At 20.7% G+C, this 20,378-nt stretch overlaps 1 protein-coding gene and 1 long non-coding RNA gene across 11 annotated transcripts in view; one reads left to right on the top strand and one right to left on the bottom strand.

Annotated features, from left to right (window-relative positions):
* Window positions 1-20,378, bottom strand: part of LOC100868429 (uncharacterized) — a 76,814-nt gene that overhangs the window by 12,015 nt on the left and 44,421 nt on the right. For 7 of the 10 annotated variants that reach the window (XM_086914883.1, XM_086914882.1, XM_086914885.1 and 4 more), the window contains 2 exons: window positions 16,835-16,861; window positions 4,275-4,368 (listed from right to left, as the gene is read on the bottom strand). In XM_086914883.1, the coding sequence (XP_086771009.1) occupies window positions 4,275-4,368; window positions 16,835-16,861 (121 nt within the window). The remainder of the gene's footprint in view (window positions 1-4,274; window positions 4,369-16,834; window positions 16,862-20,378) is intronic. The other 3 variants (XM_012492008.3, XM_086914888.1, XM_012492011.3) reach the window with 1 other exon arrangement.
* Window positions 16,143-16,735, top strand: LOC147656481 (uncharacterized). The gene is made up of 2 exons (XR_015294341.1): window positions 16,143-16,198; window positions 16,434-16,735. It is a non-coding gene; the product is annotated as an uncharacterized LOC147656481 (long non-coding RNA).

Genomic DNA, 20,378 nt, shown 5'->3' with positions numbered 1-20,378 from the left:
TTCTTTATCATTTATTTTCATATAATATTACTTGTATATTAATTATTTTTAATATACTTAAACTTTATTTGTTTAATAATATAATGATTAAATCAAAAGTTATCATCAAAAAATTATATCAAAAATGATTTAATTTAATTATCAAGATTAATTTTAAGATTAAATAATGCAAAATTTTAATGTCATATTCTCTTTAGAAATATAAATAATAGATAATATAAATAATAGAAATATAAATTTGAAATATAAATATTTTTTATTCACGTTGAAATTTTAAATGAATAGTTGTTATACGTAAATTAAGAGTATTATTAAAATCTTTTTTCATTAAAACTAATTATTGTAATAAATTAAGTCTTTCTGATACTGAAAACAGTTTATTTATATTTCGAGTGCAAAGGATTAAAATATCATATACAAAAAATACTTATATTTTAAAAAAGTTTAACGAAAAAAAAATTTACGACTTTTTTTATATTTTTAGAGAGAATATAAGAGTAAAGTTTGGTTATCTGTTTCTAAAGCACCTTGTATAGAACTAACAATCAAGAAGATTAATCGGATAATAAATCGATAAAAGCAGGCTTAGTATAATCAGAAACATACAGAAGATTTTCAAAGAAAGTGTATTGCAATAAAATTTTTTGCATATAATCTCCGTGTTAAATCTATTTAAGTGAAATCGACAAAAATACGAAGAAAGATATATTTATCGATTGCAGTCTCGATATGAAGAAACCTTTCCGCATAATCTCCATTACAATGTTGTTGAATAGAAAAACATACAATTGGATAAATTCGTTATTGAGATTTAAAACAAAATTCTTTTACAGATTATCAGATTTTCATATTTCATTCACGTGAGTACATGTGAATTTTGAGATTAAAATCTTTCAATTTCTCTTTCTCCATTCTAAATGACTTTTCTCATAATTCATAATGTACATATAAATTAGATTTGATTTGATATATTCACTATATAAATGTATGTGAATTAGAAGAAATTATAAATAAGCAATAATATGAAAAAAATATATATTGATCTATTTCCATATATATGTTCCATATTATAATAATATAAAAATTAGAAATGAAATGTTCAAAATCTCAAACGTCAAAAAGTTTTATATTTTTAAACTTTAAAACTTTTTTGCTATTTTTATGATTCGAAAGTTTGGAAATCTAGATAAAGAATAATTTGCATAAGTAACTTATGAGAATATTAGGAGCATAAGAATTTTATTGATTTAATAATAATTATTGAATAATAATCAACTTAAATTATTATTTAGACTTTAGATTTATTTTAATCAATAATTTCATCAATTGTTTATATTTAAAAATAATAGAACGTAAAAGTTTAATTTTTTATAAGCCAAGAAGATTATTATTATTATTAACTGATTGCAAATCTAATTTCGAAGAATTTCAGAAACTTGTTAAGACTTTACTTTTACCAGAATATGTACATAAGATAATATATAGGAAAAAAAAAAAAAATAAATAAATAAATAAATAAAATAAAATAAAAAAAAATTAAAATATCGAAAGTTTTTTAATTAATTTACATATTTAACATATTATATTATGTTATGTAATTAAATTTTTATTTATTTCTTTTATAATTATTTAATATTATATTTAATATTTAATATTAAATAATATTAATATTATTATATTTCTTTAATAAACACAATTTCAAAAAATATGTTTAATTCAACATTATAAGATCAAAAACATAAACACATAATCTAAAAAATTTAATAATGATTAAATTTCCTATTACAAATTTTTATTTTCATTGCGTGAGAATAAAATTAATAAATTTAATAAAATTTTTTTAATCGACTTTTTATTTTAAAAAAGATAATATATTGTTTGCTAACATGTAAAAATGATTCATCAAAAATTAAATAAAATTTTGTTTTTTTAAAAGTAAAAAAATACTGGGCATTTGTATAAGATTTAAATTATTTCTAAAATTATATATTTACTTAGACTTTTATTGAATTCATATACATATATATATATTTAAATAATCAATTAATTGCTCGTGAAATAGATTGAATCAAGTTCTTTGGATAAGCTAAGTTCTTTGGAAATTATCTTTATCTTGAAAATATTAAATCGAATGAGTAACACATATTTTCAGATGAAGAAATGTGATTCATCGATATACGAAGAAAAACCTATGAAATACCTATGCATCTTTAATCACTCATTCCGTGACTCTCATCGTTACTTCTTTGAAAGATAAGTGTCGTTTAATTTTTTTTTTTCTTCTCTTCGATTTCTTTCTTAAAGTTCATATATGATAGTATTTGACAAAGACAGTGAAAAATGATGTAACAAACATTATACGAACATTCAATAAAATTGTCAAATTAAAAAAAATAATTGTGATTAGAAAATTTATTAGAATTTTATTTCATTTCCTTCTACTTTTAAGTGAACTTGATTTCATTTTTTTAATTTCACTTTTAATGTGGATTACCTTGTAAGACATTCATTTTCTTAATCATTGACATTTAACAAGTTTCAATTACGTTATTTTCTTACTTGTTTTGTTCATATAACGTCAATATAAATTAATGACGTTATTTCTTTGTTGACTGCTTTTTTACACTGTGACGTAGTGTTTGCACTCGATAGAAGTATGAACCAAATACATTGTTATTCGTAGATAAATCGCACGCGTGCAAGATAAAGAGGAAAAAAGAAAGAAAGATATGACCTTAATTGGATAGAGCTTTAGTAGATGAATGCACGCTATTTGTTGATGCATGTTCAATGAAACACGATTAACGTGCTTAAAAGGACTGTTGAACTCCATCCAATTGTACACTTTCTTTTAATATATTTTATATCTTCTTTCTATACAGATTTCTTTTGAGATTTCATTCTGGTCTAATTATTAAATTTTGTTATAATATCTATTTTGATGAATTTTGTTTATCTTATTCTTTTTTATTTTTATTTTTTTTTTGTTTTGTTTTTTGTCGTTTTCAAAAGAAGCTCTTGAAGTTGTATCAATCAGTAATTTTAATATATTTTTGTTGATTGAATTTGCTAATTTTAAAATTTTAAAAATTATTTTTATTTTACACATAAAATACTGTGAATATTTAGATATCGTTCATTGATTAATACAAGATATCTATATGTACATCCACATTCAAAAATTTAGAGAAATTATTATATTTGCTTTAAAACTATTAAAAAATTAAATTATGATTGAATATAGAGAAATTTATTTTATACAATAAAGAAACAAAAAAAAATGCATACATTTTAATATTATTGATTTATATACATAGCTAATACAGACATTAAAGTTTTATTAAAAGAAGAAGTATCATAAAATTTTTGAACGGAAATATACTATATGTATCTATATGTATAGAGATAAATAGATAGATAAAATAAATATGATGTACAATATTAATATAAGATGTCTCAGTATTTATAAAAAAGAGAAAAAAAGTGATACTACATAAAAAAAGTGAGTAAAAAATGTAAAAAAATATCGTTTTATTTGAAGACTTGACGGGAATCAGATTTGATGGATTCAAAATCTAAAGAAAATTATTTCAAAAAGATCATCGATTAAAATACTACAATTTTATTCATTGAAAATAACAAAATGAGAATGATTATCCGTTTTAACATTTTTTTTATTTATTCAATTTTATTTTCTGTATTCTAATATACTACTTTATTGTAATCTATTTCTTATTTTTATATATATTTTATTTTATATGTACATTTATTACATTAAATATATTTATCAATATTATTATATTTCAAAAAATAAAATGAAACTAATTGAATTCCATTTTTTATATATATTCCCGTAATTTCACCGTTTCATTAAATCCGCTATTGTCAAGACTAGCTTTCGAAAAATTCGAACTAAAACTTAAGTTTAAGTAACTTGATTGAATATATTCAAATTCAATTTCCTGACGAATAAAAAGATTTTATTCTACGTCTAATTATTGTTATACATATAATGTCCTTCTGTTAATTATTCATTCATTCATACCTGCTGACAAGTGATCAATGTTATATAAGATAACAAGTTTTTGCGGCTGATTTATTTAAAAATGTTATTTTTTTACGTAGAATTACTCTCTTCTTTATTGTAGTGTAGTTATTAGGTTAGTTAGATTTTACATTGAATTTAAATAATATTTGGAAATTTTCAAAATATTCATATTTATTTGTATTTATTTTGCAATTTTTTTTAAAATATAAAGTATGTATTTTATTACCTGATCGTTACAGCTAGTAGAACGATGATAACACCGACTAACACCAAAGCGATCAATACACCACATATCATGTACACGCTGTCAACAGGAGGATCTGCATACATAAAAATGATTAAATTTTATTATTGGCATGTCTGGAACATTTAATAATATGAATAAAATAGTATTATGATATTTAAAGAATATCTGTCTCTCAATTCTTGTTCGTTATCGTTAAAATTGAAAAATAAATTTATTTATACTTTTTTATATTTCATTCTTAACATATAGCTATTCAATGAAAGACTTTTTATCATATCTAGAGTTGCGTTAATTTTATATTTCAATGAAAAAGCATTTTATTGTATCTATAGAATCTATAGAAGTATCTATAGAATTGCATTAATTTTTATTCAATAAATCATTAGTTTATTGCATGAATTAAAAAATATTATTTATATTTATGTTTTAATGAACTTCATATGATTGAAATTTATATCATATTTACATACATTTTTGCTGATATTAAAAAATATTGGTTAATAAAAGCTATGAGTTGACAAGGTATGATTCCAGTATAGAATATCGCACTGATCAGCAAATGGTATTTTTTTAAAAGTTTAATAAAAACAAAAAAACGAATGTAATAAAAATTATAACTATTAATAGAACAAAAAAATATTTTTCATTTTTATTTATAATAAGAAATTAAATTAAAAGTAAAATCAAACATAAATGAGAAATAGATATATTTTCGTTTATATTATTAATTAATTATGTAACATATCTTGTAACATTTAAATGTTTACGATTTTTTTAAAAATTATTTTTAGAAATTATTTTTTAAACATTTTATCTTATAACATTAATTCTACCTGACATATTATAAAGTTTAAACAATAATAATAATCCATCATTTTTTATCTTTTATATTATACTTTTATTATTAAAATTTATATATTATACAATTGCATTATTTTATGTTTTATATAATAACCATTTTAAACTAAAAATATTTTTGACGTCATTATATAGTATAGGTCAGAGTTAAAATGACTTATACTATATCTATGATATTCATTCATCCCTGCTTGAATACCCTTTCCTTTAGAAGCAGTCTTCTTTGTACTATAAATGAATATGTTAATATTCAATATATAGTATAAAGAAATAATATAGTATAAAGAATAATATCACGTCATATTAATATGACGTCATTTTATACATATATTCTACATTAAAAATTATGATTTTTAAATGAAAAAAATCTTAATAGAAAAATTATTTTATATTAATTTACAGTAATTTTTAATTTCTATTATTTATTTATAATATAATTTATAATTTCATTTTAAAAATCATTGTGAGATAATTTTTTTATTTTAAAAATCATTTCTATTCTTTATTTTTTATTAATTTTATATAATCGAACGAATATAATAAAACATAAATATTTTGCAGACTAGAAATTAATCACAAATATTTATAATATGCATTTGTAATGTAATGTTTCATATAATATTTAATGGAAAATATTGTGTGTGCATTGTAGAAAATATTAATTAGCACCATATTATTAACACATTTTGAACTTAAGTATGTTTATTTTATATACATAAAATGTTTTATATGTTATTAGTATATTTAATCTATTCATTAGTCTAAACAAATGTCGAGAAATAATATAAGTTGTCTTTAAAATGTGTGCATTGTACTTTAATGTCAGCGTATTTATCGATCGACACAACCCAGCCATACATAAAAACAGTTAACCTTCCTCAATAAGGACGTTTTTTTTATAATATAACTTGACTACATTTTGAAAACATTTTTTTCTTGTTTTTGTTTCACGTGTTTTATTTATTGTATAATTCTTTCCAATAGAAATTTAAAATATGATATAAACATTTATTTATACTTTTTATTGTTATGTATAATATTGTGCAAAACAAATATTCTTTATAAAAATTCAATTCTTCTTTTTTTTTTATTAAGAAAATAATAGTTGATAGATTTATATTTTAGAAATACATTTGTTACATAATAAAACATAATTTTTTAATAAGTTTCCAATCAATAAAAATTTTGAAAAATGTATTAATAAAACCATTCTTCATTGCCATACTTAAAAGTAAAATGCTTCGTCTATACTATAACTAGTATAAAATTATACATATCTAATTTAAAATTTATTATAAAATAATAGAAGAATATATATATATATATATATATATATATATATATATATATATATATATTTATTATAAGAAGAATATATATATATGTAGAATATATAGTTATAAAATATAATATAATTCTTAATCTACTTTTTTTTTAATATTTGCTATTATGTAATTATAACAAACATATAATTTAATAAATATTATAACATTGAATAACTTTTAAGTCAAGCTGCAATTAAAATGAAATAGAATATTACATTGAATTATATGAATTCATATATTTACTAGTATACTATTTGTTTCTAGAACTTTGTTTTTTATTATCTTCTTTTAACATCTGTTTATTGTAATTTATATTTTATAAAATAAATATAAATATGTATTTAAGAATTTACTAATATTTTTTAAACTGTTAAATGATAAGATTTAAGGTTAATAGCTTCCATAATTTATAATAAAATTACCATCTATAATAATTATTTTAAACAGAAAAAACTGTGATAAAACAATGGAGCTTCGAAATTTCAATTTCTAGTTTTCAAAGTTTGAAAATGATATTTAAAACTTTTGAATTTTAGATAAATAATAATAATAAAATATTAAAGTATAATAATATTAAAATTCGTGTTTAAAAAATTTATAATTAGTATAATCTCACTGATCCATTACAATAGTTTATATAGAGGAAAGATAAAATATAAAAATTAATTTTTTATACATTAAAAATATAACCATTATTATTATTATTATTTCTTATAATTTTTTTTTATTACTGTATTGATTATAATTATGATAAATTTGAAGAATTCTTAGAAAATTTTAAAATTTTTAAAGATTTTTTACTAAGATTATAATTTTTGATAAAATTTTCCTACAAAAAATATGAATTTTAGATTTTCAGAATTTCAAATTTCGAGACATTTTCGGATTCGAATTTCATATATTTAAAAATCAAGTTTCGACCTATTTTTAGAAAAAAACACAAATTATAACATATATTATTTTTCTCCATATTTATTATAACATTTTTGTTCACTTGTTGTAACATTTTGATTTTAATGATAAAAACAGATAGATATCATTATAACATTCATACAATAATCGTTATAACATCTCATATAGCATCGTTCGTTTATACATCCCACGTGTATTTTAAGACTATTATATCGTTACGTTCGTTAAAGAAACAAATATTTTTAACTTGACAATGAGTTATAAGAAAAATTTTATAACAAAGCGGATAAATTCATATCGAAATACGTATGTGTATGAAACAGTAATAAATTAATGTCGCAAAAATTTTCAACATATAATTCAGTGTATTTGAAGGGATATTTTGTGATCTGCAGATAAATAATTCCACTTTGTATTTTTCTAATATCTATAAAATATCATTAACAATTTTAACCTCTATTTTCTGTTTTTCGAAACGATAAAGATAAGCAAGGATTATGATAACACGCGTAGAGTATTAAATTATTAAAAACAATATTGATTATCATTCAAGAAGCCTTCTTTATTTTTATTTAATAGTAGCTATCAAGTGATAATTGGATTCGAAATGCTTCTGATATATGTATTAATTTATACTTTATATTTGATGAGTTTGAAAAAGGATTATATATAACTCTTTATTATAAACCCCTATCAAAATAACAAAAAACTTAATTCAAATAGGATTATATATAAATCTTTATTATAAACCCCTATCAAAATAACAAAACAAAAATTAGTTCAAATAAATATTACACAAATTTAAAAAAAAAAGATAATCATATAATATTGTAGAAATGTATGTTGTCATTGATACAATATAATTTGTTATTGATTTTAATTATTGAAAAATTGATTAGTGAAAAATTGAACAAAATTGAAAATAATTAGTATTAATAGTAATACAACTCAAAAAAATTTCCTTTTATTGAATACAAGATTTGCATTATTTTTATATAAATATATAAATTTATCAAAAAACCATAATTATTAAATAATTAAAATATTTAGTATTAATTATTTCTAAAAATGTAAATTTTAATAAGTTTTTCCTCTAAAATTTACATTTTAAGTAATTGCACTAATACTAAGCAGTCATATGTATGTATAATATATTATATGAAAAAATAAATTTATTTTTAAATTTTAGAGATATATTATATATTAATATATATTGCCATAAATAAATTTATTTTTAAATTTTAGAGATATATTATATATTAATATATATTGCCATAAATCTATAACACAATTGTAAATTTTTTAAAAGACATTTTTTTTAAAGAATCTAATCACATCTTTAATTTTTTAATAATTTAATTTAAATTTTCCATAAGAAAATATGTGTCCTTAATATTATTAGTGTAGTATTAGTTATAAAATTTCTTTGCTATCAGGAAATTGCAAGAAAATCTATCTATCTATTATCTAATTTTATGATTAAGGGTTTTTGAGCCTGTTGTAACTATAAATCATAGATATTAATTTAAAAATATTTATGATCTTCGTATTGTAAAAAACTATGATAAATTAAAATTATATATATATATATATATATATAAAATTTTTTATTTTCTATTTTTCCAATAGATTTTATATTTAAATATAAAAAAAAAAAAAAAAAAAGAAAAGAAAATTCTAGAAATTAATAATCAAGTAAACCCATTTTATAATAATTAATGATTTTTTATAATATATATACTCATATTCTTCATCTTCTGAAGAAATGGATTAAAAATGCGAAGCTAAATTTATTTTTTATCATGTTTTCCACATCGTGTTAACTTGATAAAAGTTTGTCTGTACTATATATAATTAGCTTTTAACTGGAAGTTCGGTTTATTTCTATTTATAATCGTATAATTATAATAACTGGTTATTTTCACTCAGATGGCATTGCCATTTTATCTTGGATTATTGTGATTAACAGTCTGTAAATAATTTTATTTGCATTTTTATATTTTACTAAGAATTAAATATAATAAGTTTTATAAGTAATTATTATAATATATTTATATTAGCTTATAATAATTAATACGAAGAAATTATAAGAACAAAAAAATTAATATTATATGTGTAAACAAAAAAATTATTCTTTTATTTGAAATTTTACAATTTTTCTTTTGAAACTTTTATTTTATGTTATAATTTATTATCAAATTATACGAACAATGAATATTTAATCTACAATAATTCGAAAATAAAAGAGATATTTTTTATTTCGTAAATTTTTTAAATAGAATAAAATCCAGATAAAAAAAATCAATAAATTTATTATTGATTGTCAATATATTAAATTACTCATTATTATTTCCTTGTTTTATTTTAAATTATAAATTATAAAATAACGCTTTGATAAGAGGAAAAAAGTGTTGCCAATATTAAATCTAATTATAAATCTTACGAGGAAAATCATATGCACAAAAAATATAGTTTTCAAACATATTCTTGAATTCTGATTATTTAATGTTTTATCGCAATAATTTTTATTTTATTGAACCATCTGTTTTAGTTCTCTACGAGTTAAGAGAGATTCATTGCCTTGAATTACGTCACGGTAAATCATATATCGTCAACGTAAGTGTATAGTTGTTGAAGTAAGTAAAATTATACGATGCTTACAAAAAGCATAGATAAAAGAAAAAAGTATCGAATAAAAAATCGAATAAAAATCTTCGAGATGAATAAATAATACAAATTAAACAATATTTCAATATATTTCTTTTTGTTAGAAATCACAATGCAAATTTTCTTCCAAGACAAGTTTTTCTTTTAGCAATGAATATATTATGTTAAAATTATGTGGATTGTAACGAATTAGAGAAAAATAAGGAAGTTATATGTAATTTTCAAAATGATATATATTAGTGATGATTTTTAATTTATGGAATTTCGAAGTTTTTTCAGAGATTACTGTTGCCATTTTTAATTAATGATTGTTATGGTTTTCGCGGATTTCAATGACTGTTAGAACTTATTTATTTTAACGTTAAGTAAATCTGGAATAATTTGACCAATGGATAAAACAAGTTAAATTACATACAAAAAGTTACATCAATATTTTTTATTGAAAATAAACATAAATATTTTTATTGATCATAATTATAACTTATGTATATTCTAGCGTATATGGGCAAGGATTTATTTTGTTTAAAAATCTAAAAAAATGCTATTTTTTTTATAAATTAAAAAGTATTCAAAAAAATTTAGTTCACTAAAAAATAGATAAATTTTTTACTCTTATCAATATTTTGAATATTCATATTTTACAAGAATATCAAAGTGATTTTACGTTAATTTCGTTAACTTATAGGCAGTCATTAGTCATATCGCTATGATGTGTTAATTTTTTTAATTTTCTTTATCTTATTTCGAGATGTAGGTGTAAGTTATTTTAATATTACGAAAAAAGGCTTGCAATTCAAAAATTGTTGGAAAGTATTGAGATATGTAATACTATTTGTAATTGAATTCTTTAATATCTATAAGCATTCCTATAACTAAACTTAAAACTTTGAGATATATTGATTTAGAAAAGATTAACATCTTGATTGAAATGAATTTTCTTTTAAAGTATCTTTTCATAAATAAATAAGCTTTTTCGTTTATTTATAATTATATTCTATTAATGTAAATGTTTATATTTATATCCAAACTTTTTCTATGATCAAGTTTTAAAAATGAAGGTTGTGCATAAACTTCAAAGATCCTATATTACCTTCTATGAAATAATAAGGTTTAGAGTTATGTTTAGTGCGGTGTAAATTGCTTTGTTATCTGACACTAAGTCTATGATATTCTTATAAACATAAAATTAATGAAACGATTGCAACTTACGATAATTGTAATAACGACAGTTTTAGTAATTAGAAATAGAGTAGAAACTTGTACTATTTGATATTATTTAAGTAATATTTATACATTTAAAAATTATAATTGATATATTTGATAAAAATATAAAATATTCCATAATAAAAAATAAATACTAATAGAAATATTAATAAATTATTTTAAAAGATATATTAATTTCAATGAAATTGAGACATCAATTATCAAGATCAATATCTTTTGATTAATTTCATCTTTACTTTTCGTATTCTTGTGCACGTAATCGATATTCATCTTTATTTCCAGAATACGTGCAAAAATATTTTTAATACTGTTATATATCGATCTTTCAAAGCGATAAATTAGAAATATAGTCTAAGCAGTTGTATTTTCATATGTATCAATTCTGAAAGATAATTTAGAATGAAAGTTATTTTTCAATGATTTGGTATCGATTGGTATAAATAAAAATAGATCAGATGATATGCAACCACATATGCCAAAACATACTTTAAATTTTAGAGTGTAATAATGCAAAAGTACAATATACAATTACTCACGTTAACATTTCTATATTTATTTGAATTTATTACTTTCTATATGAAAGAATTATTAATTATATATTATTAAATAAATACAATTAATTTTATAATATATAATTAAATATAATTAATATTTATTTATAATATGAAGATATAGTTATTATAGTTATAAATACTTTTATTAATGTCATTTAATTAGTTTTATATTCGAAATAATTTTTTTAATATATCATTCTTTTATTTGAAAGCTAGTATAAACAGTGAATGTCTCATAAATCATAAATATAAGATATAATAAACAACAAACTATATATTTAAATAATTTTCTCGCATAAAAAATAACAAATTCGAAAATAATATTCAAAATTTCCAAATATTAATATGAATAATATTAATATATGTTAAATATTTCTGCAATAACATAGCATTATATCATTAAAACTAAAATTGTCCAATGATTATAGGTTACAAACAAAATTATTCAAGATATTGACATTCGCAACATATCTTAAGGTCGAATCGAAATCGATCCGAAAAACATCCGTCTTTATAAATAATTAAAACTCTCCAACCTATAGATCATTTCATCAATTAATTATTTTGTCATATTCAACAAGGTTAAAGGTGTACTTTAAAAACAATAGAACAATGAAATGGTCGTATTAGATGCTATAATTCCCAAGATTATTTTCACATGACATTCGAGTCTGTTTTGACGATTATTGACAATACGCAAATTCATTGTCAACAAATGACAAATATCTGCATCTTGATAATTTACATTGATGTACCTGTTGTCATCTGCGTGTGCAAGTATGGCCGATAACTAGGGTGAATTTACAAGCAAAATTACCGAAGACAGATGCCTCTTTGTATTCAGCAAATCGTTGGAGGTAAACAACATTGTTTCAACCGGCTTCAATACGGACAGTTTAGAACCATTTGTCTGAAACGTGAAGGAACCTTCTGACGCAAATGTATAATTCTTTCCTGCTATAAAAACGCTTATTGGCCAAGGTTCAAAGTATACATACATCAGAAATCGTTCTAAAAACTATAATATTTCAAAAGCATTTATTTTTTGAATATAAATTGCACGATAAGATGCAATAGAAAAATTATTTTCAACGATAAATTTAATTAAATAAGTTTTGATTATATATATAAAATTAATCAATTATGATAATTGATATTTATAAATTAAAGTTTAGAATTGATAAATCTTATTTCATTTTTAGATTAAAGATCAAGATCATGGAATTATTTAGAATATGAAATTTTTAATAAAATATGAAATCTTTTTTTGAAAATTAATTTTCCAAAATTAGATTTTGAAAATTTTTTAAATTCATTGTTTAATTATTAACTTTCAATTTCAATTTTCTTAAAAAAAGAAAATTTAAGCAACAAAATTCAATTCTACACTTCTTATATATTTTTACTTATCTTCTTACCAATAATCCATATTCATGCCAATTGGAAATTAGCCAAATTCACTTGCATTTGAAAAGTTTTTAATCTTGATTTTATCGAAAATAAAGTTAGCTAAAAAAATTTGGTTCTTTTTTCTGATCGATTTTTGCATATAGAATTATTTTCTATATCTTTTATTATTAAGAATCTTTTATAGAGATCTTATATGCATATTTTCATATAAATATTCAAAAAATTGAAATCTATTATCTGCTATAATAAGAAGATAGATGTATTTTTTAGGAATATGAATAAATCAGCGAGTAAACAACGAAAATTCAATTAAAAATGTTAAATTTTCAATTTTAAAATAAATATTAATGAAAAATTTAAATATTGGAATTCCCTTCTTTTTATGCTCATTAAAGAAATAATAATCAGTAAAGAATAAGTAAATTTATTAATTATTATGATAATAGTATTCTTAAGATAATACATTTTTTTTTTTTAAGGATATAATAAAAATTTCCCAAGCAATTTAACATGAAATGATTTAAAAGATATTTACATCCTCCTAAATCATTTGATGTCAAATTGTCTGAATTCAGTCCATTATTAAAAAAAGCTATATATTGTTCTTTTCAATGTCTTTTACAAAGTTTAACACATTTTTAAATCTAAATTCTTATAAACTGATTGATTGATTGTCATTTTAATCAAATATTTTCTTGCTCTTTAATATTTAATATTTAAATTTCTATTAATATATGTATAATTCCACTATTATTATATTGTACATATATTGTAAGATTATATTATTATAATTATTATACTCATAAATGAGTTTTACATTAAATGAAAACTCTTTCTCCTTTTAAAAACCAAAATATAAGTATAAAAAAAATATAAAAAGTGAAATTATGTCATTTATAAAATTCTTATGTATATATAACATAAAGCAGCAATATTTAAACTTTTTTATAATTAATAAAAATAATTTATCATATCTTTTTATCATATTTTTTTGTACTTACTCTTTTCTTCCATTATAGTATATTAAATAGTATTAAAAGTTTAATACCTTTCTTCTTTATTTTATGATATATACTCATTCTAAATGAACAAATAATTTTTATATCAAACATAATATAAAATTATATTTAAAAATAAGCACGTGAATCGTAATATAATATATAGATAATATTTCATAGATTAAATTTTTAAAAATGAATTTTGACAGGAAATTATCAATCTGTCGTTTTATTAATTTTTCATCGTATTAAATATAATAACGTGTATAATTTCAATATGAGCAATAAATCATAGAATTTCCTGCCATTTTCAATTAATGATTCGAATTTTCGCAAGATCGAATTTCGCAGATTTTCCGTCCTATTGACGTCAAAAGGACACGTAAATATCACGTGTTGGAAACATGGCATCTCTCGTTGCTATACCACGGAAAGTTTCTTCAATTAGAAACCGATTGATCGACTTCATGGAGAGTTACCGCCTTAAGCTATTTTCAGACGTCGTGCCGCTTAGTTTAGCGATTAAGCGAAAATAGAATTACTGCTATCGAGTCTGATAGAGATCATTGATCTAATGAAACAATTGATATTAAATATAAAATTTATCGAAAAATTCCCTCTATAATATATTTTCTAGATGATTATTATTTCATTCATAAAAGTGGAATTATTTTATCGTTAATACATAATATCTATTTATACATATAGATTGTTTATAATCTAATCGTGTACTAATTGCAATAATGAACTAAAAATTCACAGTTTTTGAATTACTTGAATACAGAAAAAAGTCATTGTTGAGTAAGTGAGCTTATTAAAAAAAAAAATTAAAAAACATAATTACAAAATAATCAAATTTTTTGAAAATGATTTTAATTTGGAGTAAATTTTGGCGAGAAAATAAACTTGTATATTTCGTGTCTATTGATATTCCTAAAGTTTCATTAATTTAAAAAAAAAATTTTTTTTCTAAGATTTTTCTTTTAAAACTTTCGTTATATTGATTATAATTTTTACTTTTTTTTATATAAAAATTATTATATATAGAAGTGGCATTAATTCAAGTATTAAATGTTACATTATGATTTTTTTTTTAATTTAATTAAGATTATGCAAAATTAAAATGTGACATTTTTCATATTTATGATATTTCACATTTTTAAATTTAATTAAAAGAGTAATATATTCTTAGCCAGTATCAGCCTTTGAAATGTCAGATGATATAATATTTAATATAAGAAAATATATAGACTAGAGAAGGTTAGGCTTCAATGGTACACAATGTGGACGTTGATAATAATATCGCTTGAAAATCGATTTATCTATAACAATAGGAAAGTACGTTACGTATATGCGTAAACGCAGAAGTGATCGATATACTATTATAACGACGTCATACTTTGTTATTTCATAACAAGTTTATTCATACAATTTTAAAAAGTTAGAAAATATGTATATGTAATACATATACATATAATTTTTATAGAAAACATTATTTACACTAGTGAAAGCGACATCAATATAAGTTCAAAAATAAAATGCCAATACATCTCGTTGATTATGAATTACCGTTTAGACAAAAATCATGGAATTTTTTTAATGAATTTCTCTCATATCATTCATGAAATTATTTTCATGAGAATGTAAAATTAACAAGAATAATAATGAATTGTATAAAAGAAAAGTTTATGAAGAAAACTCTAAATTTCATTATGGGCTTATTATTATATGATCACTAGATTAGATAATCATTTTGTTTATTCAAATTAACGAAAATTTGTGATATAATTAATATAATTTGTAATAAGTAATTTTTTTGTTCGAATTAATTTTTTCTCCTTCACAATAAATTCTTTTTTTAAATGAACGAAGAATTTGATTATATTTTTAATCAGATAAAGTAGATTATGTAAGCCTAGATAAATAGGACAGTTATTAAAAAGCTAAAGACAACCGTGAGTTAATTATATTTGATCATTATAAATTGTTAAAAAAAGCTAGTTGAAAATTAATCACAAAGAATTGTAATGACAAGCAGTGCATAGAAGAGTCGAAGCTTAATTTAGCTAATACACTAAATTCTTAATACATAACCTAATCTAATCTAGCCTAACCTATCCAACGCGTGAGGTTATCATATTTGACGTTGATCACGAGTTATTGAAAAAAATTATTTTAAATTAATTATAGAGACCGGATTACAATGATTGCCGGATCGAATAATGGACAAAAAAAACCAAAAGTTGAAAAATCCGAAAGAGCAACACAGAGATTCCTTTGAATCCTAACCTTAATCATTAATTTATATGATTTCAAGTAGCCAAAGCATATAGAAATAGAATTGTTTTCGAGGAAAATTAAAAATGGTATATGCAAAACGGTGATTGTGTAATGATTTGTAAATAATATAATTTCAAATCACACCTCTAAAGAATTACGAAGAAGGAAAGAGCAATGGATTATAATGTAAATAATAAAATAACAAATTAAAACTTCGAGTTAATTAATTTTTCTTTCCCGAAATAAGTGCCTTAGGATTTGTTTAAGATATGAACATTTCTTAAATAATCCATTAATGTAAGGTCACTCACCAAGATGCGACAACAATTGCAAGGATTCTGAAACAATAAAAACGAATGAAATTAATATAAATTTCTAATTTAAAAGAGAAACGCATACACAACCACGGTAGCCGTCATAAGTGTTTTCGTGTGTTACGAAGTTGATGAAGTTCAAAAAATGCTAAAGATCGAACATATTATCTATTTTCATTTTTATCTTTCTGATAATGAGAAATAGAAAAATTGTTTATTTCTCCGCTAAATTTCTTATTATTATGCAGACTTTGTAATTGAAATATACTAAATTTTAAATTCTATTCAATTCTAAACACTAAATTCGATTGTGTTTTTGTAAAAGAACATTAAGATGCATCATCATACATATTAGATAATTATAATAACTAATAAAAAATACTTGCATGTATTCTTATTATCTAGCGCATTTTTTTTCTTTATGAGATAATATTTATGTGCTAAATTTTAAAAAAATTCGTGGAAGATTCTACTTGAGTCTTTACGTGTATTTTCAGAGATTAAAGAATATAAATCATTCAAAAAAGTAATAATAAAAGTTTAAAAATAATATCTATATTTTTCTACAAATAATATTTATCAACAGTAGATGTTAATTTGTAATTAATATTATCATTATTATTATTAATAAAAGAAGAAATTAGATAAATTATTTTAAACCAATATCATTATTATTATTTTTATTATTATTAATTACTATTTATTATTTATTTTTCCGAACATTACCATTGACGTTGAAGATGGATTTATTAGCTATAAATTAACACTAGAATGAATAAAAAAAGAAATAAATTTATTTAATAAAATAAAATATCCATATAAAATTATTAATTTTTTATCTAAAGAAATAAATTATTTTAATTGCGTTAAATCTTTTGATTTCAATGATTCGATGAAGGGTGTCATCGAAATGAGAGCATAGTCGGTAAGGGAGGCAAAGGGGATTATATGCGTCACAAGTCTATGTCGGTCTAAAAGCAATGGGTTGCCTTCCTAAATGCCCAGAATTATTTTCAAGCCGTGACCTGGCTTCTGAGTTTATATTTGAATGCACAAGAAGTACTTTCAAGAGGACCGACGTCTATCCAATCGCCTTCAATATTTTCAGCTACGCGCGCGTAAATTTAAACCTGCTATACTTGTATTCCGTGGCCGAGCATTTGTAGAATTTAATTATCAGTGTGATAAGTTACAATTCTTATTTCATAATAATTTTTATTCAAAAATACACGCTGCAATTGAAAATTATATTCTATTATAATTTTATATAATTTGTGTCTAAATATTATAACGTTGTTGAAAGAAGAAGATATTTCTACGATAAAATAAAACGTGAAATTGAAAAATTAGATAAAATAAATGAAATATAAGTAAAATGTATACGTTCAACGAAGTGGAAGAAATGCAAAGCGACATTTCGCATAAATTTATTTTTTTCAATAATACATATGTATTTATGAACAAATAAAAATAATGTGTGTGTGTATATATATATATATATAAAATTGAAAAAATGTATATAAATATTTCTTTATAAATATATAATATTATTAATAAATTGATGTAGTAATCATATATAAATATCATTATTTGCACTTCAAAATTATATCGTCGTATATATGTATATATATCATATGATATATCAACTTTGAACTAAAAAATTGATATTTTTGTCTCAATGTAATAATTATACTTCTTATCAATCGTACATATTACAAATATAAATTTAATATGTTATCATCGCACCGTTCATTCTATTTTATACTTATTATTATGTTTTTCAATATTAACTTATAAATATACATATATATATATATTTTTATAAAGAGAAATTGACTTTTTGAGTTTTTTTTTTTTTTAAATAACAAACGATGATCATTTATCGAAGAATAAGAGATCTTGGAAGAAATCTTTTTTAAATACGATTTATAAATGAATATTTTGAGAAATTTTTATCTGCTCTTTCTTTTATATTTTTTTATTTCACACAATGCTTTTCAATTTCTAAGCTTTGCTGTTTCACAAATAAAATTTTTCCACATCTATAAAAATAACGAAGATATACGAGTTATCTCATTTACATCGTCCTCCATACATATATTATAATAAAATAAAAGAACCACAGCAAGTCATTCATACGAGATATCATATATTATTTTATAAGCAAATATATCTTACTTAAAAATTCAGATTTAAATGAAAGTTTGAGTGTATATAGAGCGTAATGTGAAACAACTGTTATAAAGAAAATTTATTTGAGAAGGTGAAAGCAATTTTTAAATTTTCAGAATTTTTTTAACGTACAAATATAATTTCGAATTTTGAAAATATTTTTTTTACAAAAGGATAAAAAATCTGAATGTTATATATTTAAAATTTTATCCTATCTTATCGTATCATAAATTTATATTTTAAAGAAATGAAAAAAAAAAAACATAAAAACAATAATTTTATTCTCTCAAAATGAATTCGAAATTCTATGCATTCGTAACTTTTTATTATTCATTAAAAAAAGAATTATCATTAAGATTATTAGTTAAGATTGCATAAGACGTTCGAAGATTTTTATGATCGACATGTATGTAGAATATTCTGGATGACATCAAAGTTAAAGTAACTACGAAATTATAAGTCACGAAGCATCGATGTTTCTGGCATTCGTGGTTGGCGACTATTCGATTCGTCGTCATCGATGTTATCCATGTCGCGAAAAATTCTGAAATTCCGTTTATCCGCCATAAACTCTGTCTGGTCTAAATTTTGTCGTCTACCGCAAAAGTAAAGTTGGCTCGAGGACGATCGTACAAATATAACATAATTTAGTAGTCTACTGTAAAATCGAACTTGAACTTGTTTCTTTGAATTTCACGTAGTTTTCACTCCCAGAATTTATATAACGTGAATAACATACGCAATTTTTAGAATTCGATGTGAAGTGAGAAATTAATAGATAATTCTGTAATTATTTTTATTATACTATTTATAGAAAAAAAATTTAATTTAATTTGTATATATATATACATATATAAATGAATTACTAAAAATATTTTAAATGTTAAAATATTTATAACGAAAATACTTTTGCCATTTTTAATTTATTATATTTTATATTTTTTGATTTTATATATAATTTATATATACATATATATATATATATATATATTTTTCAAATCTATAAAAAGATAAAAAACTTCTTTTTCTTTTAATTGGCTGTTATAATCATTTTTTATTTTTTTATTCTTCTGTCAAATTTGTTTATATTTCAAAATCTACGGCTTAACGTAAAACCATGACCCACAAAGTTGCAAAATACTTCTTCGGAAAGATCACTAAGGATTATTTTTAGTTATCAATTATTTTTATACTGAATTTTAGAACGAAGATTTATTTCATTTCACAATATTGTATTGATAAGAGGGGAGGAAAAAAAGGAGAATGTGATATTAATTAAAATTAATTTAATGAGGTAATTAATAATAGAAATAATATTAATAATAGAGATTTATAGTGAACTTTATAACAAATACTTATTCTGTTGCGT

The sequence above is a fragment of the Apis florea genome, unplaced genomic scaffold (genome assembly GCF_048593485.1).
Source record: "Apis florea isolate Af1SG1 unplaced genomic scaffold, ASM4859348v1 contig_3756_pilon, whole genome shotgun sequence".
In the NCBI taxonomy this organism is placed as follows: Eukaryota; Metazoa; Arthropoda; class Insecta; order Hymenoptera; family Apidae; genus Apis; species Apis florea.
Note: the sequence above shows the minus strand (reverse complement) of the source record. Positions and strands in the feature narration are given on the sequence as shown.